The following is a 25331-nucleotide window of genomic DNA, read 5'->3' as shown; positions in this document are numbered from 1 at the left end:
ACAGCTTGGTTTCTCCTCAGGCCCTGGGAAATCAGTGGCTCACCAGAACAGAATGTGTCAATCTGAAGATCATAAAAAGATACAGTGAAGTAACTGAGCCCTTGGCTTTGAATCTGAATATCCCAGAAAGCGTGTCACTTTCTCAGCTACTGGTTTGCCTGGTGATCACGGGCTGTGTCCTCAAGACCTCTGAGTTTCTGTTTCTTCATGTATAAAATAAAGTGGCTGAGCCAACAATCTTTAAGGACATTCTGACTCTAAAATTATATAATTAGATATGATCAAGAGTGGTAACCTGGCTTATGGAGAGGCCCAGAACTATTTACTTCAGGGAAGCAGCACGTCAGTTGTGAGTGGGTTTTCCTCAAAGCTGTGGACAAATGGGTAATTCGTCACTAGCCTTTTTTGGACATTCCCTTTCCTTGAACAAGAAGCAGGCTCCAAAGATGCCTGGGTGCAGGGACCATTTAGCCGAGCAGGACAGGAACCAGAAGTCCTGAGGGGTAGGTGAGGGGGTAGTTTCTTCTTGCATATGAAAAATGATCCTTTTAATTAGCATGAAATAAAGGTTTCACTCTTCTGTATACTAGAATTAGTCAGTTATTATTAAGCAGAATAATATTCTTTGAGAGAGGCAGGGCAGGTTACCAAATAAGCCATTACTGTCTTTTCTTTGTGGTGCCACTGGGCCCTTTGGGACTGGGACTAAACTGGACAATTCTGAGAATGACAAAAATCCTCCAAGTCTGTGACTTGCCAGGAAACATTTTCACTACCGAGGAGTAAATGCTATCTGACCCTACCTGTTAAAGATAAGATTCCCTAAGTGCCTACGTTGAGCCCTATGGATGATCCTGTCGTGGTGCCTGGGATGGTTAATTTTAGGTGTCAACTTGACTGGGCCGTGGGATGTGCAAATATCTAGTTGAACATTATTTCTTGGTGTGTCTGTGAAGGTGTTTCTGGAAGAGATTAGCACTTGAATTGGTGAATAAGTAAAGCAGATTGCCCTCCCCAAGGTAAGTAGGCATCATTCAACCTGCTGAGGACCTAAAAAGAATAAACAGGAGAAAGGTTGAATAGTCGCCCCCCCTACCCCTCTGTCTGACTGGTTGACCTGAGACATCAGCCTTCTCCAGCCCCTGGACTGGGACTTACGCCATCAGTGTTCCTGATTCTCAGGGTTTTGGATTTGGACTGAAATTTGTACCACCAGCTTTCCTAGGACTTCAGCTAGCAGGGATAAGAGCATGGGACTTCTTGGCCTCCATTATTGGTGTGAGCCAATTTTTAAAAAATAAGTCATATATATCTTCATAGCTTGTTGTCTATTGGTTCTTTTTCTCTGGAGACCCCTAACTAATACAGTGTCTCCTCTTTAGAACCTTTTCCCTAGAAAGTGTCCTATATTTCCTTAAATATATTTGATAGCAGTGAATTCGTGGAATCCAGGCATTAACTTTCACAACCCTCATCCTCTACTTCTAATCATTCACCAAATTATATTCTCTCCACCCTCAAAATAGGCCTGGAATCAATCCACTTGGCTCCATCCCCACTACCAAGATCCTAGTCCAAAACACCATCTTTTCTCACTTGGTTCTTCCCACAGTTTCCACCTCCAGTTTTGCTCTTCTCCAATCCAACCTCTGCATCGCAGCCAGAATGATCTAGTCATGACATTTCCCTCCTCAACATTCTTCCATGGCTTTGCTCAGCATATTAGAATTTAATAAAATCATCCTTTAAGTGTTCTACCTCTTTGATACCTGTAGTACTACTTGCCAATCTGACTTGATATGTTTCACCCATCCTGGCTTTCATTCGTTTCCTAGAATGTGCCAAGCTCTTTCCTACCCCAGGACCTTAATACATACTACCGCCTTTGCCTGGAATGCTTAGCCATCTGCTCTTTTGTTGACCAGCTCTTATTTACCTTTTAGGTCTCAGTTTAAATATCACTTTCTTAAAATTATCTCTGACCCCCAAATTCCAGGTGCCTCTAATTTAGAGGGTTGCATAGCTCCATGTGCTTTTCCTTCATGCTATTTCTAACGATATTTTTATAGGTATGATTATTTATTTAGTGTCAATCTTTCCCATTAGACTCATAGCTCCCTGATGGCAGGGGCTATGTATCTTTTGACAGCCAGAGGTAAAGTCATTCTGATTTCTTTTAACCATTGAGAAAATCTGTGTTTGCTTTCTGGAATATTCCACTCCATTTGGATGGAGAAGAACAGAGAATACCGTAATACAGCTGGAAAGATTTCTACAAGTTAAGATGATTGATCCAAAGTAAGTGAGTACCAGGGTATTCACCTACATGCTCTTCTTAGTAATAGACCTTTCTGCCCTTCTGAAGCCTGAGGCTGTTTCTTTTGAAAAGCACAAAAGCAAAAATGCCAAGTGGAAATGTTCATTCCAGGGCTTCTGATTTTTGCTTTGGGTTAATGTTGAAGCATTCAACGGTTCTTATGATAGTTAAGTGTTTGCCTTTTTTGCCAATGGTTTCAATTGTTGAAGCTCTCCAGAAGAGTCAAAAACCATAATTTTTATGTAAGGTTCCCAAGCATCAAATATATATGCCAAGCAAGCTTCTTTAGTTAAAATAGGGCATAAAGAACTATAGTTATAAGTGCCATGGATTGCTTTCCTTATAAGGCAGAAAATTGAAAAAAGGATCTTCTGGTTTTTTACTCAGAAACAAAGTAAACAAAATCAGTGATTTCAAAGTCCAGTGTGGCTGAGAGAATTCATTTTCTTAATATGGAGTGGGCAGAAAATTGAAAAAAGGATCTTCTGGTTTTTTACTCAAAAACAATGTAAACAAAATCAGTGATTTCAAAGTCCAGTGTGGCTGAGAGAATTCATTTTCTTAATATGGAGTGGGCTCCGGAGTGATGGAGAGAGTGGACATTCAGGAATGACTGTCTACTGCAGACTTCTGGCAAACTCTTTGGCCTATTGGTCCACAGCCAGTGTTTTTCTTCACAAATGAATTCCACATCTTTATTAAGTTAAGTATTTCTTTTTTTTTATTATTTGAAACATACTTTAAATATTTTGTTTTATGACGTCCTGGAAATTGATACAATTCCTTCCAGATCAAGGAAGATGGAGAAATCAATTATTATTATTTTTTTTTTACATTGAGAGTGATTACACAAAAATTATGCCCCAATTTAGTTTATCCATTACTACGGATATCATTTGATGTCATGTGTGAACAACTCAGGACAGTCAGAATTAAAGATGTCCTTCTGATTAGATGAATCGGTTATTTTCACAGAAAAGCCCTTAATGATTACTAAATAGAAATATACCCCTGGTGTGAGTTGATTTGTAAAAGACTACGTAGTTAGAATTATAGATTTTAAATCACTATTAACCTTTTATAAGAAAAAAACCCTGTAAGAACAAACCGAAATACATCAGAAGGCTGATGTGAGCTTTGTAATCCACAGAATGAATCTTATTAAAATGAACTTTATCTGACATGCATGAAATTTCAAAGTTGCCCCACTTAGAGATGAGTTAATTGGCTTTATCCAAAAACGAAGGATTTTTTTAGGATCATTTAAATCATGAGAATTGTTGGTTCAGAATGCAGGGAAGGGCTAGGAAAAGAAACGAAGCCCTTAGCAGAAACTAGAGTTACCTTCCCCACTCTTCAAAACCAAGTTCTCAAAACCTCCTAATGGTTTTCACTGTTTTCTTTCCACTGCTTATCATAATCAGGGAACCACAAATTTGCATCCCTAATGGACCCTTTTCAAAAGTGTGTTGACATTTCAGTAGGTTTTGAGTAGCTTGTAATGCTTCTCTCAATTTGGGCAGGTGCCCACAAATCTCCTTATATGGGTCTCAACATATAGACTGTCTGCTTTACTCACTTTTTTTTAAAACCCCTGGGAACCTATCTTAATTATACTCTTAAAAAAGTGAAAACTCAGAAGTCAGATGACTCAGGAAATGAGCATCTAGCTGGACATCCACATGCAGGGCAGCATCTTAACTATATCTGTGAACGCAGGCTCGAGTCAAAAGTATCATCCCTTGTGTGGTAAATTCACTTTTTTGAGCTTCTATTTTTATCAAAAGGAAATAGATATAAATAAGACCATGCAGATAAACATAGGTTAGGGGAGGGAGAATGCTGAAATCAAGCAGGGAGCTCATCATCTGAGCAAAAACTCCACTGTAGTTTACTGCTTGAATTTTCTACAAGGACCAAGAACTCAAGAGGGCCAGAGGAGGGCCAATTTCAGTCCCACCTACTTTTTGTGGCTTCAGTAAAAATACAATCCAACAGAAACACAACTAAAATTATTTTTTAAGTTTATTTTTTTAAACATTTACTCAGCTCCTGCTATGTTTCAAGAACTGTGCTGGGAGCCCAGAGTGAATAAAAGATCATCCCTGCCCTTAAGAAATCCATCATGTAGTAAGGGAAACAGACAAGGCATGGAAGTCAGAGTAGGTGTAAAGGGAGAATCCCCCAACTGATATCTGATACCCTGGGGGTTTCAGGGGAGGGAACTTAGGAAAGGAGACACATGAATTGTTCCAGGAAAGATGAGAAGTTAGCACACGTGTGTGTGCGTTCACGTACATATGTGTGTGTGAGAGTGAGGGAGAGGGGATATTGGTAAGTAGGGGCTCAAAGCTGAGTTAACCATCTGTGCAAAGCAGGTTGTTAAAGTACATCAACACAGGCCAACAAGATATTAAATAATTACTGTTGTTCATAGCTTAACATGAGATGAGAACAATCTCTTTGAGTGATAACAAGCCCTGTCTAGAAATACATGCTATCTGATGTGAGTCCATTCAGCCTGATCCCCCTGTAGATGACAAACTGGGTATGTAGATGACTACATACATTGAGAATTTTTAAAATTAATTTTCTAGCATTTCACGTAGGTGTCTGAGTTACAAACTAAAAGAACCGTCTGACAGACTGTAGTGCACACATTTGATCCTTTTTGAATTAGAGGGCGGTACACTAAAAGGGAGAGAGAGATTTAGGGTAAGTGGCAGGGAGGCACTGAGCTATGGGCAGGGGCTCAGCATCTTCTGGAAACAAAGAAGCCCTTCTTGGCCCTATTATCCTATATTAAGCTGCTTTGGAAAAGGTAAAAATGGAGCCAGAATTTGGTTCTACTTTTCTGATTCTGAAGCTGGTATCACTGAGTTTTCTCTCCAGTATTCCTAGTTTTCATTTATTTCTCACTTTGAGCTCAATAAATATAAATAGGCATGAGATGGGGAGGGGTTGTATATTTTAACAATCACTGCCTTGTAGTATTCTCATTGGAGGTACCGAAAACAGTTTTCTGTGTTTCTTGTGACTTCTACTCTCCCTTTTGGGTGCTCCTTTTGCAACAAATTAATTTTAGTTCCTGGAGAGGAAGGTCCTACCTCAAAACATGGTTTCAGATGCTGTACTAACAAGATAATAGATTTCCCATTACTTCCAGCATAGAGTTAAAACATATAGATTTAAAGATAGCATAGATTTTTGTGTGTGTGTGGCCTACATTGACTTGAAACATTTTGAAAAGTACATTGTTGTCCCCTACTTTCTAAATCGATATTGGCAGTCACTGAATACACCCTTTATTTCAAAGGAAAAGAAAGGAAGGAAGGAAGCAGGCAAGCAAACCTTGGTCATCCTGGCTTAAACAGGAAAATGAAACAAGGGCTTAAGACAAGGTAGCTTCACAGAGCAAATGGCCTGGCCCAAGCCTTCTCACCCAGGCTCCTTCCCTCACTCGCTGTGTGCAGCTGACCCAAAACCCACTCTGTCTGTGCTTTCGCATGTGAAAAATGAGATTGTCAGCTGGCTTCTGTCAGGAATACCTAGTAAAAATGGGATGGGAGGGCACTGAATACATAAGATGCACAGCTCTCATAACATAATCAGTCCATGGGTCCTTCCTATGTTGCTCCTGATTTTCCTCATGCCAGTAAAAATTCTAAAGTGTGGAGAAGTTCTCATATAGTTTATTAAATAAAGAAGCTATAACAGAATTCAAGTTCCTAGGACCATCCCCAGCAACTTGAACCTCAACCCATGCCCTGCCTCTATAATATATAGCATTTCCACACTGCGGCTGTTTTAATAAACCAATGGATATTTCCCTCCAATCCGTTTGCTTTTAGTGGACTTTTTTTTTCTGTCTCCAAAGAAGCTGGCACTATAATGTCAGACAAATGACTAGAATAACTGTGCATTGCTCTAGACACCAGTGAATAAAATATATCAAATACTGCATATCCCTAGAGTGTATTATTCCACTTAGAAAATGGTATAATTGACTTTGGGTAGTATGGGAGGAAAAAAATCCAAAAATTTAAGAGTGGTGGGGTTATTTTCTGGTAATTGCCTGACTTGAAACTTTAGTTTGTCAATCAGACAGTTCTCCTCGCCCTATAAATGTGGGGCTTTTTGGTGGGTAGGGTGGGAGGGCGGTATTAAAAGAGAACTGAGAAATTGGCTAAGCCCCACAGGCCTTTTTTCTTGTCATAAAGTTGTTGTCAAAAAGATTCGCTATTATGTCTGGGATGGGTGAACTCCGTGGCATTTTGTGTTCAGTAAAAACGTCTCAAACCATTTTTCAAACATTTTGAGGTTTGGCAAAAACCTGAAATCCATCTTGCCAAGCACTTTCCCCCCTTAATTCTTAAACCCATGTGTCTTTCAAGGGAAATTTAATCTGTATGTTTCTGATTCATTTACACTTAACTCATCAAAATGGTGTTTTGTAAGAGCTATTTGATGTTCAAGAAGTCTTATGAGCTTCTCTTTTGATAAGTCTGAAAAACCTTTCTTTCGGAGAACCAGAAAATTGTATTCTACCAGCTGTAAGCCAAATGATTTGAGCTGTGTTAACAGTCAAGAACCTGCTGAATTTAGGAGGCAAGAAAACAGACACAATGACATAAATAAACATCTTCACGTCTGCCTGCTCACACGTCCACCAAGGGCCTTTCAAACTCATTCTTTCCCTGAAGAAGCCTAGCCCATGAGGCCTAAGAACAAGCCATAAAGCTGAAGCAGAAAAGAACTATGGTCCTACAGCAAAAATTCCCACTCATTCTGGAGATGACCAATTGAAAATTCCTAGCTCAGAATCAATGGAAGTAAAACCTGGTGTGTTTCATTAGATAAATCTATTACCTAGGAAATAAAATTATCAATGAATGCCAGAACAAGAAGAGACTTAGGAAATTTCTAGTCCAGTAATATTCAGATTGTGTTCCAAGGACTTCTGGGTGGAGGTGGGGACATGAGTTGAGGTAGGAGCTGTGGGCCAATCAGAGGCTCTATTTTCCATACTGTGCTTCCCCATAAAATTTTTTTTTTGTTTTTTTTAAAGTACTCTAAGAGTAAATTCAGTTTGAAAACAAATACCTTAATTTTATATGAGGACACTGAGGTCTGGGGATGGAATCTTGGAGCTGGGACAGAGCTGGCAATATAACCCAGGTCTCCTGACCCTGGTCCAGTACTCCACTGACATTTCCACTGTGCCAGTGCTTTTTGAACTCTGGCTGTAGTTCATTAGTAGATCAATTAGTGAGAAATTGGTGAAATCAGGTTAATCTGACATGGCTAGTGTTTTATAGGATGTGATATCCAAGAAGTTAGACACAGTTAGGATTAAGAATTGTTTCATCAAACTATACATACACACACATAGGTAAGCATATACATGTGAGTACACTGGGCTGTGGTATAAAATATATTTCTTACTGTTGTTCATATCAAAAAAGTTTCGAGGGCTTCCCTGGTGGCTCAGTAGTTAAGAATCCGCCTGCCAGTGCAGGGGACACAGGTTTGAACCCTGGTGCGGGAAGATCCCACGTGCCGTGGAGCAACTAAGCCCATGAGCCACAACTACTGAGCCTGCGCACCTAGAGCCCGTGCTCTGCAACAAGTGAAGCGACCTCAATGAGAAGCCCACACACGGCAACGAAGAGTAGCCCCCGCTCGCCACAACTAGAGAAAGCCCATGCACAGCAACGAAGACCCAACGCAGCCAAAAATAAATTAAAAAAAAAAAAGTTTCGAACCCCCTTTACCATACAGAAAACCATGTTTCTTTTCCTGGCAGTTCAGCCAATAGCAGTTTTCAATTCGCCTCGTTAAAGACCACATGGCTGGAAGACCCAGCACGATGATGAGCCTTCTCACTTCCTGGAAGAAATCCTAAGAATCACCAGACTGTCTCACCAAAGTCAGCTTAATACAGACTGGGAGAAACGAACAAGGAACCAATGTGTGGTAGGGGAGGGATGCGGGGACAGATATCTAGTTGAGCAAAGAAGGGGTCATACTCATCTTCGTATGATTTACAAACGGCAAGAATGATTTCTGACTCGCGTACCACGCAGTTGCACAGTGCAAGATCCAGACATCCTAGCTCCAGCGTATTTCCAAAGTGCATTTTCCAAGCACTTAACAATCATTAATTAGTTAGAAACATCCTTTCAAGGTCGGGAGGCACAATAGTTCATCTCCACACCACGGAGCTTTGGAGACTGCAGGGACGCTGAATAGTACAGCACCTGGATAATTACTGTGGGAAGATTAATTGGGTGAACTGGCTGCGAAGCATCTCGTGATAAAGCATTATGAAAAATGTTGCGCGCTTTGCACTCTTAGATGTCAGTGCTGGCGTCCTTTGTCCCTAACAGCCGAAAGCTGCCTCCCTGGGAAAGGATGCAAAGTCATTAAAACAACTATGAATTACCCTTTGCTCTCTCCCTTTTTTTTTTTTTTTTCAGAATCGTAATGAAGTGACAAGTTTTCTGTGGTCACAAAGTGCCAGAGTCTCTTTGGGATTAAAGTGCAAAGTGGGGCTGGGTTGGGAATTGTGGTCTAAAACCGTTCTCTAGGTGGGGAGCGAGAGGGAGGAAGCAGCGAGTTTCAGAGCCCAGAGGTCACATCCTGCAGGTGGGTGGGTGCTGGTTCGGGGGGGTTTCCAAGCTCTGTCCTCATCCCCACGCACTCAGTGTATCAAGGGCTGGCGTGGGGAGAGGGAGGAAGCGAGAGGGAGGTGGGAAGCAGAGAGAGCTGACTCCTGGACGTTTACCCCGTCTCACTTATGGACTAGGGACAGTTCGTCCCACCCACTAACTAGACACCAGGGAGCTTTTGGCTGGAGGCAGAAAGCAAAATATCTTGTCCGCCTCCCCACCCCTCCCTCCAGACCAGAGGGTGGAGTGTTTGCACAGCCAGGTGCCTGAATGACTCCCAGCTTCTCCAAGCCTGCCAGCGGCTCCTCTGTGCCCCTGCACTTCTGAGTCTTTCTTTGCACTCTTCCTACCACACCATCCCCAGGAGCCAGAAGTCAAAAGGGGATTGAGAAGCATCAGCTTGAGCAAGAAGATGTGGTTCCTGGCTCCAGGAAACCCAAGAGCCTGGCAGGGTGAAAATGTTCTCTTCGCTGCATTAGAGCCAGGTCTTGGCACCTGCCACCAAATAGCTTTATGGTAGCAGATAATCAGTCACATTTTGGGGTGGCCTCAATTCCTGATCGGTAAGATGAATGAACTGGGTTGAAGGATCTCTAAAGTTCCCGCCTCATCAATGCATTTAGAATGAGAGGATTATTATTCTATTGCTAAGGAAGTTCTGGATGCTGAGAGGCAAAGCAAATGCCATCCCTTGTGACCTGTACACTGGAGCTTCCTCTTCACCCTCGGTGGAAGAAAATGGCAAAAAGCAGCCTCGTCCTGAGCTAGGGCAAGGTCTGAATTAAGAAAAATAATTTGGCTAGAGAGAGCTCACTTTGTAAACCATATTAGGGTGGATGCTGGTGAAAGCAAAACTAAAGGTGAAAATGCAACGTGAGAGTAATTTACATGTACATTTATACTAAATGGGTTTATCATAATTGCCGTTATTATGATTAATTCCAGAGGAATTAAAGGAGATCAGCCATTTATTGCAGAGTGTTGCTGAGCTGACTGAAGTATTATGATACATAAGAGGGTCAAGAAGAGGCAAGTGCAAAAGAAAAATTGCTTTATGCCATCTAAAAAAGAAATCTACTACTAAAAGGTAGTAGTAGATTTAGTACTACTAAAAGGTGTAGGAAGAAAAAAAAGACCCAGCTCTTCTTGGCTCTGAAATAAACTTTCAAGTGAGATCTTAAGCCTCATTTTCTGGCCAGTGAAGAGATGGTCACAGAGAATAGAGCCAATGATATGCTTCTCTCCTCACCTCTTCTCCTGTCCACAGTCTCCTTGGCATTCTGTGACTCAGTTTACCTTTCTGGGAAGGAACTGGTAAATGACAGTGTTTCTCTCTAAACTATTGATGCCCCAAACAGACTATTATTCAGACTTCCAAGAAAAGTCAGCTGGTCCCATTATTAAATAACTAACACTTATTGAACATTTCCCATGCTGAGTGCATTTAGTCATTATCTCATGGATTCCATTTCATAGATGAAGTAATGGAGGCTCAGAAACTTTCAACATATTGTCAGAAATCACACAGCTACAAGTGGCAAAGCCAGAGCCTGAACACAGATCTGTCTGACTCCAAAGAGATTCACACGGCCCATGTGACTGTGTGGGGCACAGTCACATGGGTCGTATTGATTTTGAATAAACAGTCTCCACCTCTGCAGAGCTTGCTTTGCAGCCCTTACTTAGCAGTGATATGGGCCCCACTGAGGGCAGGGGGGCAGAGCCAAGTGGGCAGCCAGGCCCCCAAGGCTACAGGGGCCTAGATGGCCTCTCTGCCATGTCAGCACATGTATCCAGCTCCATGTGACTTCAGCCTTTAAAGATCTTTGATTTTAAAAGTTCATAGGTTCCTAAAACACAGTAATTCATAGTAGGCATTCCAGCTTACAGAACACAGCCTCTTGGCCCCATTTTCCATCTCCCATTAAGACGAGTGATTGAGTCTATGTATTAATAGATACCTTGGCATTCCTTTGAAACCTTATTATTGTTTTTTTCCAGGCTTTGCTGTTTTGGACACATCCAGTTCTATTTTAGTCATTAAAGACAGCAAGGAAAAAATTATAAGGTAGAATTCAATTTTTGGTATCATGTGGTGGAAAGGAAGACTTTGCTGATAGCTAGATGGGTCTTGGCTATTGTATAACTACTGTTGCACTCTCCATAATGATTGCGAACTATTGATTAATTCTTCTTGGGTACAGCGTTGCTTCATCAATCATTAAATAAGCTCTCCTGCCAGGGTAGGCACAGGAAGAAAAGATGTATGGACTTGTTATAAAGCGTTTGTGTACTACGCTGTGGAATTTGGAGTGCTAAGTCAAGTAGATTTCAGTTTTCAAGGATGTAGGTAGTTAAGGAACTGCTGTGGTCTGCAACCTAAATTCATGAAATACACACCTCTGAAAGCACCAAGGCTTATTGTACAATTTAATCAGACTAGCAAAGTCTGTTTAAAAATTATAAACTTCAGATTTGAACCACAGAATTTTTATTGGCCCCCATGTTCCTTCCTCCTCTCGGCTATTCCCCACATCCCTGCGCTATGACCATGGCCACTGGCTCAGATGCTCGCACACACATCTTTCCAAAATCCAATGCAAAAAAGTCCCCTTCGAAGTTCAGAGGCCCAAGAAGACCAAACAAAAAGAGAGCAGAAAGGAGAAGGCCGTGTTCAATCCACTGCTTCTTCTTTTTTTATGGGAAGTTTCAGGTGTGCCCACCCTACTTTCCATCAGGCCCACGACAGTGCTCAATCTCAAGTTCACACTAATTTCTGCCTTTGAATGTTGACCTGGCCTTCCTGACCAATGCTTATTTAGTAAAATCTGAGAGGTTTTTATCATGAAGCTTGAGATAGCCTGAGGTCTCGTTTCCAGCAGAGACTTGGGAACCTTAGGATGGAACCCTTGATACAAGTCTTGGGCCCCATCACTGTTATATAATCCCACCAACTTCACCATCATAACCCTTGCCACCTTGGAAACCCCCTTCTCTTCATTCTCCAAACATCATTTTTACCACCAGAAAAGATACGCGAGAGGAGGTAACAAGCTTAAAAGGGAGCCTCGCCCGACTAAAGACAGGCATTACCCACATAAACTATTGCAAATAGAAATTCTCTTAATCAAGCCAGGAGTGGAATCCAGTTCTCACGACTGAATTCACTCATCTCCATTTCACTCCATTTTCCCATTCACAAAGCCATCGCTGAGCATGAATGGGGACGCAAGGGTCTTTCTTCCAACCTGCATTGTTCTCATCTCTCCCCCCACTCAGGTCACTGGGAATTTGGCAGGTTTCATCAGCACTAGTCCTCACCTCACTTTAATCAGAATGGTACTTTTAGTTCCGTTTCAAGCACCTGACTTGATCTCAGCCCTGCATGATTTTCTGAATAAAAACAAGGCATAAGGGAAGAGAGGCTGGAAAAGGAAGAAGACTGAGTGATGCTGGGAACAGGACGTCCGGTTAGAATCTGCAGTCAGTTGCCTGCATAGAGACTTCCCAGGAGGACCCTTTCCTGCCTCCTCATGATGGGAGCAGCTGAGACTCGATTCCTGTGATCTCACTGTGTGCCAGGGCCCTTAAAGAATGTCTCTGTCCCTCACAACTCCACATGGTAGGTATGGTTATCCTCATTTTACAAAGAAGATAGAAACTATGGCACAGTGAGGTTAAGTAGCCTGCCAAAGTCACACAACCAGGAAGTGGAAGAGTGACTTGAACCCAGGCCTTCTGACCCACAAACACATGCTCTTTTCAGAAGACCCCGCACCACTTCTCTGACCAATAGCTGCCTGACTTCCTGGTGTCCTCCCCTTTCTTCATGTCATAGATGTGTCTACCAGGGGGGAAATGGCAGGGGAAGAGGAAGAAGGCTGAGCTCAGCACTGACTTAGGGTTAAGCTTAGGCATGTACAGTGGGCAACCCTCTGCTCTGTGCCTGGCATACAGATGGAATAGACTTGTGCTACTTCTTTTATGCCATCAAAGCCTTACCTCCCCCTTCACCTGCTAATGCTAATATGTGAGGCATGGCTCCAGGGGCCCTCCACAGAGGGCAAAGCTACCACTAAGGCCATGCCCCAAGGAATGTAAAACACGGACAATCACCAAGATAGCCCATTGACAAGCATAGCCATGAGGCCCCCGGTGGTCCTGACGGTGGAGGAAAATTTGTCAGTGATGGCAAGCTAGACCTTGTGTGGACTGGACTCAAGGGGTTAGAGCTTGTGTGAACTGTGGCAAGTCTGACCCTTAGTTTTCACATTGATAAAAGCAACACACACACACACACACACACACACACACACACACAAGTAGAGGTAAGTCTAAGGAACACTGAATAACAGCAGTGAACTGTAGCACTGTCGATATCCTGGTTGTGATATTACTAGAGTTTTGTCAGATGTCACCAATGGGGGAAACTGGGTAACGGGTATGTGGGAATCTCTGTATTACTTCTTACAAATTCATGTAAGTCTACAAGTACCTCAATAAAAATTTCAATTAGAAAACAACAGGGCTTCCCTGGTGGCGCAGTGGTTGGGAGTCCGCCTGCCGATGCAGGGGACGCGGGTTCGTGCCCCGGTCTGGGAGGGTCCCGCGTGCCGCGGAGCGGCTGGGCCCGTGGGCCATGGCCGCTGAGCCTGTGCTCCGGAGCCTGTGCTCCGCAGGGGGAGAGGCCGCAACGGTGAGAGGCCCGCCTACCGCAAAAAAAAAAAAAAAAAAGAAAACAACAATAATCAAAACAAAAACTCCAAACAAAACAAAACAATCACCGAACAGCAGAGCTAATGACTCTTATCCTTCTGGGTTATCACGGGGAGGGAGTGAGGTACTACTATGTCCGACCGAGGATCATAGCTGGGCTCATGCCCCTTGCCCTGCCTCTCTGTCAGTCATTTCAGGACCTTTCTCATTATAGGTGAACACCTTGGAGCCAAGTCAACATAGATTGTAACGCTCTAAAAAAAGAAATCATGCCCTCTTTATTCCTCAAGAGTCTCAAGCACCCACTTGGCAGTCATCAAACTCTGCACAATGACTAATAACCTTCACTAGTGGTTTCGTTTCAGCTCTGGGTAATCCCAGCCCCACTCTACCCGCCTCCTCCCCGCCAAATAGGCACAGTTGTGATCTTTCCCTGTGCACAATTAAGCTGGATCCATAAATACATACTTTACAATAAGGCTACTACCCTGGAATTTGGCTGAAGAATAGGGACATTGTCTGGTAAAATTATCTTTCTAACAAGCACATATAGTTTTGCCTTTCAAGTTTCTCGAAGGTTTTAAATAGCCTTCAATTGCATCTAAAAACTTAAGTTTATGTTAAAAGTACAGAAACATATCAAGAAGTTGTGCAGTCTTTGGGGGGGGAATACATTCAATTAAAAATTCTGTTCTGAATATGAATACGAGTGGACAAAACAGAAATGTCTCCTGCATTTTTAGGACCATTTTATGCATCTTTATGTCTCACTGAGGACTCCTTACAGGTTGCACGTGGAAACTAAGAATTTCACAAGAGGAACGTTCATGCCAAAAAGCAAAAAACAAACACCAACTTTTAAAGTGAGAAAAGACATGTTCCCCTTCACCCTCCTCCATTCATTTCTTTCAAGGCACTAATTCATCTCGAATTCAAATGTACTTTTCTCTGAAAACTTATGTCAAATACCGTTTAGCAAAACTTTTACAGAACACGGACACAGACACAGAATTTTAGAGCTGGAAGGGACTTCAGAGATCACCTAAGATTGGTTCCACGTGGGGAGAGGGGCTTGTCACCCACCTTGTCTGCTCCCTCATTTTGAAATGAAGCCCAGATGCTTTAAGGGACTCGCTCAAGGTTCACCAGGATTAGCACTCAGGCCTCCTGACCTCCACCACATCATGCTGTTTCTTCCAAAAATTATCTCTCCCTTCCACCTCTGCCCAAAAAAAGGCGAGAGGGGAGAAGATCCATAAAAAGTCATGATTAATTATATTCAAAACATGCATGAAATAAATAAACATAAACACCTTTCTCGTACGTGCCCCATGCCCCAATACGCACCAGCTATATGATGGTCAAGACTGACTGAGCCAGAGAAGTTTTGGAGCAGCCAAGAGTCGGGGATAATCTCTCATTGGGCTGGCTCTCTAGTTGCGGAGGGCTTCGGCTGAGAACTATCTAACAATGCTGGATGGTTTCAGAAAGCATTCAGCACAGGCAGAGCATCATAGCACTAAATATATTTGATGAAACGCACAGAAGTGTGGTCATAATTTTCAAAACGTATAAGTCTCTCTCTCTCTGGGTACCCTGGATCGTTAGAACATTAACAACACCATCGACTGTCCCTCTCTCCACTTATTTCATGTTAATTCCTTACTCACAAATATTAACTAGTTGTTTCTCAACAAATCAATCCAGAAGTTTTCATCATCTCTCCCACGACTAGAGAATCTCATCTTGAAAATAATTCAAGAACATACAGGTTTGAAAGTTAGCACGGGATTAAGTTAATTGTCACGTGAAAGAGCAGGAAGTTAAAATTAACCGCTGTTAACGTTAACTGAAATAATAGGTGAAAGACTGTAGCTGCTTTGGGGGATCATCATCTATTACTTTAAAAACCAACAGTATATTCTTCACAGTAAGTGCAACAGTACAACTCTTCCTACTCAGCATGACAAACCAAAGGGTTTTCCAGACATTTGCAATTCACCAGTTACACCCAAAAAGTCACCCCCGCTCCCACTGTCACTTCACTTCGACCTTTTATGAAAAGACAACCGTTTTGAGCCATTTAAGAAGAGAAAGAGAGAGAATCCTCGTGGAAAATAATACACAGCTGTGATAATATCATGTTTTTTTAAAATACCATAATATAGTTTTACTTTTAATAATAAAAGATAAAAAAGGGGCGTCTGTGAATAATTAGAGATTGCAGTCTGAAGCCAGTTACAGTCACTGCAATTGATAATAAACTGAAAACCCCTTGAGAGCAGGTAAATGCTTTGCAACCCTGACCCCCTTGCTCTCACATTACTTAACTACCCTGCGGTTCTTGCATTACATCACCATTCAAGCGATTGGTTCCTGCATTTTAACTCTCTCCCTGTCTCCTCCGATTAGGATCGACACCGCAGCAAAGAAACTTCGCCCGAGTTTGCTTTCTCGCTTCGCTTTTTACTTGTGGCCCCTTATGCTCCAATCCCTCGGGCTCGCGCTGCTTTTTTGTGTGTGTGTGCCCAACCCAGCCTCGGTTCAACTCATTCAGGTCGCTGTACTAGAACAAAAACTCTGATCCAAGTGAAAAGAAATGCCTCTTCGGGACCAGAAGAGGAGCGGAGGGGCTGGGGAAAGAGGAGAAGGAAGAAGAGGAGAAACAAAGACGGGCAGAAAGGGGAGAAGGGGGAGAGACAGAGGAGGAGGACGACGACGAAGACTCAAGAAAAGAAGGCGGTAGGGGCCAAAAAAAAAAATCTATAAAATCGGAAAAAAGAAAATAAAATTAAAAACAAACCTCATGGACATCACTGAGGCTGAATTCCCTCCTGAGGTGCAGAACATGAGAGCTCTGGAATGAGTGTGTGTAGAATTTGAGCCAAGGCTTAACTAGCCTGAGTGAGTCACATCCTTCCCACTTGATTCCAGGCCAAGCGATGATGTAATGTGCTGGCCCTTCTCTTGCGCCCAGCTCTGGCTCTCTCCCTCCGGCTTGCTCGCTCTCTTTCTCCTGGGCTCGCCCTCCTCCCCCTTCTCCTTTTTAGCTCAGTGCTGGTGAAGTCACCATTTAAATCTGGCAGAACTGAAGCAGAAACTTCAATGTAACCAAAACAGCCCCAGGCCGAGTTCCAGACTCAGGGAGCCTTAGTGGTGCAATTGCCCTTAGAAACGAGTAAACAGAGCCGGGAAACAGTACCGCCTGGGGATGGCCCAGCAGCTGCCTGGGACTCAGAGGGGGACCCGGAGTTCTACGGGCAGGGGTCCACTGGTTCCAATTTTCTTTTTTTTTTTTTAAATGCTGGTTAAAAAAAAAAAAGAAGAAGAAAGTCCCTGAATTTGGTGAAAGGGAAATAACAGTGGAGACACAGGCAGAGGTGGAGACGAAGAGGTGGAAGAGCAGGTTGGAAGGATAAGCAGGAAAAACCAGGACAGGCCACCAGCGCAGGCTTTCTTCAGAACCAGGTGACACGTTTCCATGACCCACAGCCCGTTTTTTCCTGGAGCTGGATGGGATTTTCTGTTGCTTAGTGCCAACCACCAGCCCTCCAGAGATCTGTCGCATCTGACCTCCCTGTCAGCAAGGGCAAACCCGCTCTGGGCCAAACACTGGCCTGCGTGTGGAGCCCTCCAGAAGGGGGAATCACAGTCCCTGCTCGCTTGGCCCACGCTGCTGGTCGCTTTTATGTGCAGAAGGGAAAAGGACCCTCGTTGCAAAACACAGACCTCGTCTTCCTGAGATTAGCACTCCACTCTCAGGTGAGTCATTCGAAGAAGAGGGAGTTAGAATCCGTTCACCCTCAAAATGAAGACAAGCTATGGGTCCCCCCACTGGCTGGGGGAGCACTGGTGTGGGTGGGGCCGTCTGTGAGTTTTAAAAGCTACAGGGAGGGCAGCGTGTGTGTCTCTTCTGTAATGACAGAGGGAGGAAAAACAGCCTGGGGTGGTTGTGCGGGGGAATCACACATTATCCTTCACAAATGACAGTGAAGCCCTTTAAATGACGGAATTCTACCCCTCACTTCACACCTCTCCTGCTCAGGACTTTACCTAGAACTGTCCAGACACTTGGCCGCTTTGTTAGCACAGCTTTTTAACTCTTTCTTCTCTCCATTTTCTCGTCCCCTCACCCTTAATGTCTCCTTCCGAAAGAAAAGAAAAAGTAATTTAAAAAAATGGGAAGTTCGCTAGAATTTTTTTTTTAAATGCCACAAAAGCAGAAGAAAGGCATGGGGTTGCAATTTATTTTTTTTTTTCCAAAAATAATCATCTATTGCCTCTCGTCGCTTTTTGTGATCAGTGAGTTGACCAGGTGATACAAATGTTGGTCTCTTCGCATGTGGTCAAGCAGAAAAGATCCCAACTTCTAAACTCTGCTTTCAGAGAAATCTCTTAGCTTCTTAAAGATATCTGCTGCCAGGGGACAGGGCTGTTCATCTGAGTCCCTTGGAATTTCAAGAGCTTTAGGGACTATCACCAAACTCAGAGTGAAGAGTTAAAAAGCAAGGTTTGCCCAACAGTCTCCCCACCCTGGAGGCTGGGGTGGCGAAGAGCTTTCTCCAGCAATCTGCCCTGGAGCATGAAATCCCCAATTGACGCTGATGCCACAGTTGCTCCAGTGACACCTTTATCAAGGCAGGCAGCTCTGAATTAGAGGTGATCAGCCGTAATTACAGCTGGCGCCACTGAAGCCTGTGGCCTGACAGCAGCAAATGTGGTTGTTATAAAGTTTGGTCCACCATGTCAGTGGCCTGTATAACTCACTTATGTCTGACTCGCCAAGCAGCTATTGATTTTTCTTCTGATGCAGGGAATAAATAAAACAAAATCTCCAATCGCTTCTACCACCCTTTCCATTTCAAGGCAGGATGATAAGATTTTATATAAATGACTTTCTCCTTTTTATAAGAGCCATCGACCATGTTGGTTAATACAAAGCTGAGGATTTTCACTTTTCCTTCTCCACTCCCTACAACTTGCCTTACTTTTCATATTTAAATGTTATTATTTTAGACATATCAAAATGGATATGTGGTGCCGCTTTCCAAATTGACATCTTCCTATAACCACAAGGGGAAAATGCTCTCTACTGGATTTTTCTTAGATCCTGTCCCAGGGACTGGGTTAAGCTGCTAGATGGTGCTTTTTGTTTTTTTCTTTTTTTTTTCACTGAAGTAAGTAAAAGGGGCCCTGTGCTGTAGGTAAAGATTATATAAAGGTACCTTTCTTGTGCCTTCCTTGGAAAGTAACAAAGGAGATGGCAGTTTTGGCCAAAGCCAGGCACAGACCTCTCATGAGACACACCAGCATCTTTGCTCCTGCCGGGAGGAGGAAGAGGCCAAAGGTTCCAAGGCAGTGAGGGTGCCTCTGATCAGGGGGTGACGTGACCAATGGGTTCAGTGCTTCTAGCCCAACTCCGAGGGCCCTGTACCTGATGATGATGAGATGATGATGCCACTGGGCCAACCATGTGCAGGACACACTGACACTCTAATAAAACTTCTTTGGAGCACTGGCCGGAGTCAGAATCAATTTCAGAGTTCAAAGGGGTCTGAGTACTACATTTGCACTTGCCTTCTGAACATAAGTACCCTCCCCTTCCCTGCCATTCCAAATCAGGCATTCTCACTGGCTGATGGGCTTCTCCCCACCTGAAAAGAAAGCCTGCTTTCCTATTTCCCTTCCTGTGAGCAGCTAATGATAGAGAATATCCTGTTCCCAAAAGGAAATTCCCCTCCGACTCGAGAGCTTCCTTTTTCACCCATTTGGCCCTCTCGTCGCCTCTCCCCGCTAGCCCCCTCCATGTTCTAGTTGCTCTTCTGAAGAAGGGGGGCTTTGAGGATCAGGGTTTTAAGATGCTGTAATTCCAGCGGGAGCCTCCTTAGAAGTAGCCCCTGGCCAACAGGCTAGGCCTCCAGATTAGCTGGCTTGCTCAGGAATGCTTACGACACCCTCCTTTCAGAACGTGTCCTCCTTGGGGAGAGGGTGGTGGGTACTGCGCAGCTGTTCGGTGTAACTCACATACTCGCAGCTCCTGATGAAATGTTCGGCTCCGAAGAAGTGAAAACCTCTGAGATCTGAGCTCAGAGTTCAGAACGGACTTGGACTATCTCCAAAACAACCCACTAGAAAAGCACAACTTGGACTGCAGGACTGAAGAGCACAATAGCCAACTAAAGTAAATTTTGTGTGCCTGGGTGAATTTCTTAGCTCCAACACATTACGGAAACACACAGCAAATATAAGAAATGATAACGATCCTTCCTAGACAGAGCTGATTTTTTTTTTCTTTTAAGTCTGAATTTATTTTCCTCAACGAAAAGCATACCGTCTTCTTTCAGACATTGTTTTTAAAATTTAACCCACGATTCCTACAGTCCCAGTGGAATTTGAGGGGCCAGATAATTTCAGAGTTAAATAAGCTCTAATGACTATCACATGTACCTAGCCATAGACCTAGTATTAAAAATTATTCAGAAAAAAAGTGGCATCTCTTCCTTTTTTAATTTATAATAACCATCCAGGTGGTTTTCTAAGGCTTCCTTTGCAAATTGCTTCCAGCGAACCTTCCGGTCACAGACCACTGCATACCCACATGGTGTCATTCAGCGTTCCCTTCAACTTGGGTGTCCCGTGTTTTCACAGTGGACAGAGGCTGAGGGGCTGCCTAGGTCAACCTGTGCAGCATGCTTCCTAAACTGTGTGCAAGCAGGATTCGCTGGTTTGGATGGCTAGGTCTGCTAGCATCAGCTCCTGGCACTCCCAGGGAGAAAGCAAGAGAGTGGTCAGCCATTGGTTACTTCTGTCTTGTACCTACTGTAATTCCTACATCCCAGCTCTGGCTCCAAGTACCCTCAGGCAACTTGCTGGCCTTCCTTGTGTCCAAACCTATTTTTGATATTCTGAAGTGGCGATGTTGAATGTGACAGACAAAGGAATGAATTTCTAATGATGGAGGCATCAGGAAGCCTTGGGGGTAGGTATTGGGAGGTTATGAGAGACCTTCGATCAGCCCTAAAATACTATCATCAATTACGCCTACTCATAGTGTATTTTTCCCCCTAACTTCTCCATCTGTAAAATGTGAATGTCATTGTATCACTCGAACGCATCACAGTATCTGAAAAGCAGTTGACGCTCAATGAATATTTGTTGGATAAATGAATGAGTGAATGAATAAATAAACTCCTCGGTTCAGGCATTACCTTTTCCGTGAACACCTTGCTGGACTACCAGGCTGGGGTAGAAGTGCCCCTTTCTCTGGGCTCCTGGGGCATCCTGGATCAGATTCTACCGCAGCAATAAGCCACTTATGCAAAGTACCCATTCCATGCCTGTCTTCCTTGGGAGTCGTTAGCTTCTTCAGGGCAGAGAATGGGCTGATCCATCTCAGTTCCCCTAGCACTTAGCAAGCACCTGACTCACATACAGTAGGTCCTCAAGAAATGTGACGGAACTGAGAGATGGCAGCACAGGCTGCTCAGTCTTCCCTGAATATGTTCCCTCCTAAAAGTCCTTTTCCCCTTTTTCACTCTTACACCTCTTCTGTGGCTTCCTTAAGATCTGGAGCTTCTAGAATACCTGGAATAATAATAATAATAAATACTAGAAAATGTATTGGTTGGCCTTGTCCATCCCTGCACTATGTCATTTCTCCTCTGGGGGCCTTAGATTCCTCTTGCTTCCCTTTCCCAAAATCCACATGGGCAGCGATGCCAGTATGAGCACCTTGAGGTTTTTATTATCAGAGCAGCTGACATTAGACTATTTCCACCAATCTCTTATATAAAGTATCCAGGGGAATTGAAACTCTAGGTGAGAGGAACTGGCATTCTCTTATTGGCTGGGGTGCTTCTCATATGGTTGCCGGGGCACCCTAAGGAAAGGGAAATTGCCACTGAGACTTACTCATCCCTAAAGAATGGTGGCGTCAGTTCTTTTTTTTTTTTCTTTTTTCTTTTTTTCCTGTTTTATTGTTTTACTGAGAAGTAATTGACATACATCACTGTGTAAGTTTAAGACAGCATGAGGGTCTAATTTACATAATATTGTAAAGTGCTTGTGTGGTGTCTGTTCTAACCAGCAGTTCCTACAACTCAAGGTTACGACTACAGGAAGAACACAATGAAAATGGTGGAGGACAGGAGGTTCAAACATCTGTGGGTAGAATTATATACAGGATCAGAGGCTAATGGTGTTGCCAGACTGCACTGAATTCATGTTCTGGTCTTGAGTGGAGCCAGGACATGGCTGAACAGGACCGTCTGGGGAACAATCCTGCTCTGCTCAGGAGAGGTGGGCGCCTGATGGCGTGGGATAAAGAGGCCTCTACCGCAGGCTCAGTAGATAACCTTGGTTAGGAGAGGTTATCTACCAAAGTCCCACTGTCCGTGTAGACAAAGTGTGGTGACTGGCCTCCTCTAGGGTGAAGCAAATGGGATGCCTAGGGTGCAAAATGGGATGCCTAGGGTGCAAAATTTAAGGAGGCATGCATTCCTAGGGGCATTCAAGGGCAGGGCAGCAACTGCACAACCCTGAGAGTGGGTGCCCCACTTGCCTCCTTGGTCCAGGCCCTGGGTGGTGAAGACTTACTGCTCTCTGTGTACTTCATGAGCACCAGCAGGGCTAGGCAAATGATATCAGGAGAGGCTCTGGGTCTACCCGGCCAGCTGGGGAGAAGTGGGTGATGCCTGCCACGGACTGGACTTTTCCTCGGAAGCATCACTTCCATCAATCTTCCCTTCTTCTCAATTCCATGTCTTTCAGCTTGCCATTCTATTTTCCCCACTATAATTGTTGCTTGTGTGAAACACCAAAATTATGGCCTTGTCTATCCTCTCTGTTAAAATTTGCAGAAATTGATACTTTTCCTTGTTTTGTAGCTATTGTATATCTCATTGTCACATATATATATATACACATATGTAGACATACACATATATGAACATACATATATACACATATATTTACATATACGTACAATAGCTGACTATATATATATGTATATGTCTATATATGTGTGTATGTGGACATATATATGTCACCATTAGCCAACAATTATTCAGCACATATTTTGTGCTGTGCATCGTGTTAGGTGTCCCACAGATGTTAATTCTTTTAATCTTTTCTGTCACACCATGAAGTAGGCACTTTCATTATCCCCATTTATGGATGAAGAAGCTGACTCAGGGGATTTAGTAACTTGCCTGAAGTCCACAGTGGAGCTGAGACTTGACCTAAAGTTGTCTGATGCCAAAATCAGGGAAGTGACCATGACACCTCAGTATTTCATATCAAAGCACTCACACCTTCCATAACCCAGATGTTCCCGGTGACCTGGGCTAACCTGTGTGTCCTGAAGCAAGCAGTGGTCTGGGTCCCAGCCATCAGAATGAGAAACGTGTGTCTTACGAGCTTCATGATTTTGATCAGAGATTTTCCAAAGGAGGGGAATTTCCAAAGTTGAGGCAGAGAAAAAAGAAAAACTTTTTATGACATAACATCAAAAAGTAAGAAATGGAGTTCCCCTCTCTCAGGTAACTGGAGGGTGCTGCCTGCCTCATACCCCTCACCTGGTCTTCACCACCTCCTCATCACACGCTGAAATCTCATCAGGGCCCACATCCTGAGCCAACACTGCAAAGTTCATACCTACAGCTCTCCTAGAGCCCTCACGCTGCTGGTTTCCGAGGCTCCTTCTTTCTTGCTGGGTCTCCTCGTTTGACAGGGAGGAAAACATGTGCCTACCGGAACCTGACCATCATTTGCTGAGAATTCCTATCTGGAATGCTACCCCTTTGCATAATTTTAATTAAAACACTGGGTGTCTTCTTTGTAAACAGTGACCCCCAAATACTTTGCAGTTGCACAAAAAGGCTTTCTGAAAAAGAAGACTTAACTTGTTTGGATAATAGCCCTGAGAGTAAACTCTATTCGCTGTTTTCATTGTTAAACATTTTAAAATGAAAAAAACAAATGCAAAAGTAAGAATGAATTTGAAGGGTTTTGAGGGTACTAGAAATAAAAAGGAAGGCTTAAACTTGGAAATCGTATTTGTGGTTGTTTTTCTTTTCACAGAGATTCCAGCTATAGGTTCTGTGTGTATTTAATAACTGACCTCCCCTTACTCTGAGGAGAGTTCACCAGCACTGATTTATTCAGAGGGTTCTGAGAGAAGAATGAGCCCTCCAATGCTTTTCCCTGGAGGGGATAAGAGGAATTTTTTTTTTAACCCCAAACATGAAGCTCTTGGGTCTTCCAAATGAAATTATCTATGTTTTTATTAACAGAGCCCCTGAGTTAAAAAGTTGGTTTTGATAAGAGAGAATAAATGAAAGAGAAAACTGCTGACATAATATTTTGGTTTCCAAACCCGCTTCCACATTCTCCTTTCCCTCTCAGGCTCGTACATGACTCTGGTGTCTATTTACACCAGAAATCCCAGAGAGAAAGGTGCAGTTAATCCTGCCTTATGCTGAAATTCAGATCTAGACCTTTAAGACAACAATCATAGTGACACTTTCATATGCACGGCTATGTGTTCCTGTCTTTCTAGACATGTAGCACCGTACGATTCATAAATAACTTAGCCTTGTCCTCTCCATTCCTCTGAGAGAAAAAGTAGATGTTATGATGTCCAAGGGGTCTTTAGGTTTGGAGGTAAAAGATCCTAAACTTCTCATTCTCCATAAGCTTTAGAATTCCTCTGACATTAATAGAAATTGGAAAGAATGAGAGATTCAAGCACCATCTGGGCCAATCTGAGTTCCCGATGTTCCCACCCAAACTGGAAAGCATGCTTTTCAGGTGGTGTTGGAACATGCTTTTCTGGAGCAACGATCCTCCTTGAGAATCTCATAAAAACTGGGAACCCTCCTCTTAACCATGGACCCCAGGTTAAAAATCCCCAAGAAAGAAGCATGCTCTCTTTGTATTAAACTTAAGCTATGCCCCTTTTACAGGGAAAGAAAAGCAGGCATGCACAGATGAATCTCAATGCCTTGAAGGCTAACCCCCAGCCAGGTACTATAACCAACCAGCAGACCGGGGTGTTTTTCTATTTCAGTGGTTTTCAGATTTGGTGTACCTGAGACCAGATTAAAATGCAGATTCCCAGGTGCTGCCTCAAAGATTCCAACAGCGAAGGTGGGGCCTAAGTATATGTATTTTTAAGCAAAACTCCCCAGATTTTGATGCTATTGATCCACAGACCACACTTGAAGAAGACTGAATTCTATGTGGTCATCCTTGGTCCCTGAAATAGTACAAGCAAATAAACTAAATAAATAAAAGAAAACAAATAGAAATAACTGTGTCTTTTCCCTGCTGTTCAGGCTCTAAAGGAGCTGTGATTTTCTTTCACCTTTTTTTTTAAGGTAAAAAGCAGAATAATCTGCCCTAAAATGATCAAGTCTTTAAAAACCAGCTTTCCCCAAACAGGATGCCTAAAAAGGATGGAAACAAAACATATGTGTTCATAGTAACATAACACCATCTAAACGGTCTATGGAATTATGGTCTCCAGGACCCCCGATAAGATTAGGGTTTCCTGACCTGTGGCTGGTGTAGCAAGGCATTTCTCTCCTATGTTTACTATCAATGCTTCCAGATGTTTACTTTGCAAT

At 43.2% G+C, this 25331-nt stretch overlaps 1 protein-coding gene across 2 annotated transcripts in view; it reads right to left on the bottom strand.

Moving 5' to 3' along the window:
* The window catches only part of CREB5 (cAMP responsive element binding protein 5), a gene marked incomplete at its 5' end in the record, with an annotated part of 330757 nt that overhangs the window by 115303 nt on the left and 190123 nt on the right, over positions 1–25331 (bottom strand). The window contains one exon of one of the 2 annotated variants that reach the window (XM_079711136.1): positions 16508–16554. The exons of the other annotated variant lie outside the window; for it this stretch is intronic. Coding sequence (XP_079567262.1) covers positions 16508–16554 — 47 coding nt within the window. Of the gene's footprint in view, positions 1–16507; positions 16555–25331 lie in introns of those variants that run through there. 2 annotated transcript variants of the gene reach the window in all.

Source organism: Hyperoodon ampullatus (assembly GCF_949752795.1).
Source record: "Hyperoodon ampullatus genome assembly, chromosome: 9".
NCBI lineage: Eukaryota > Metazoa > Chordata > Mammalia > Artiodactyla > Ziphiidae > Hyperoodon > Hyperoodon ampullatus.
The sequence above is the reverse complement of the archived record's forward strand: the minus strand, read 5'-3'. Positions and strand labels throughout refer to the sequence as shown.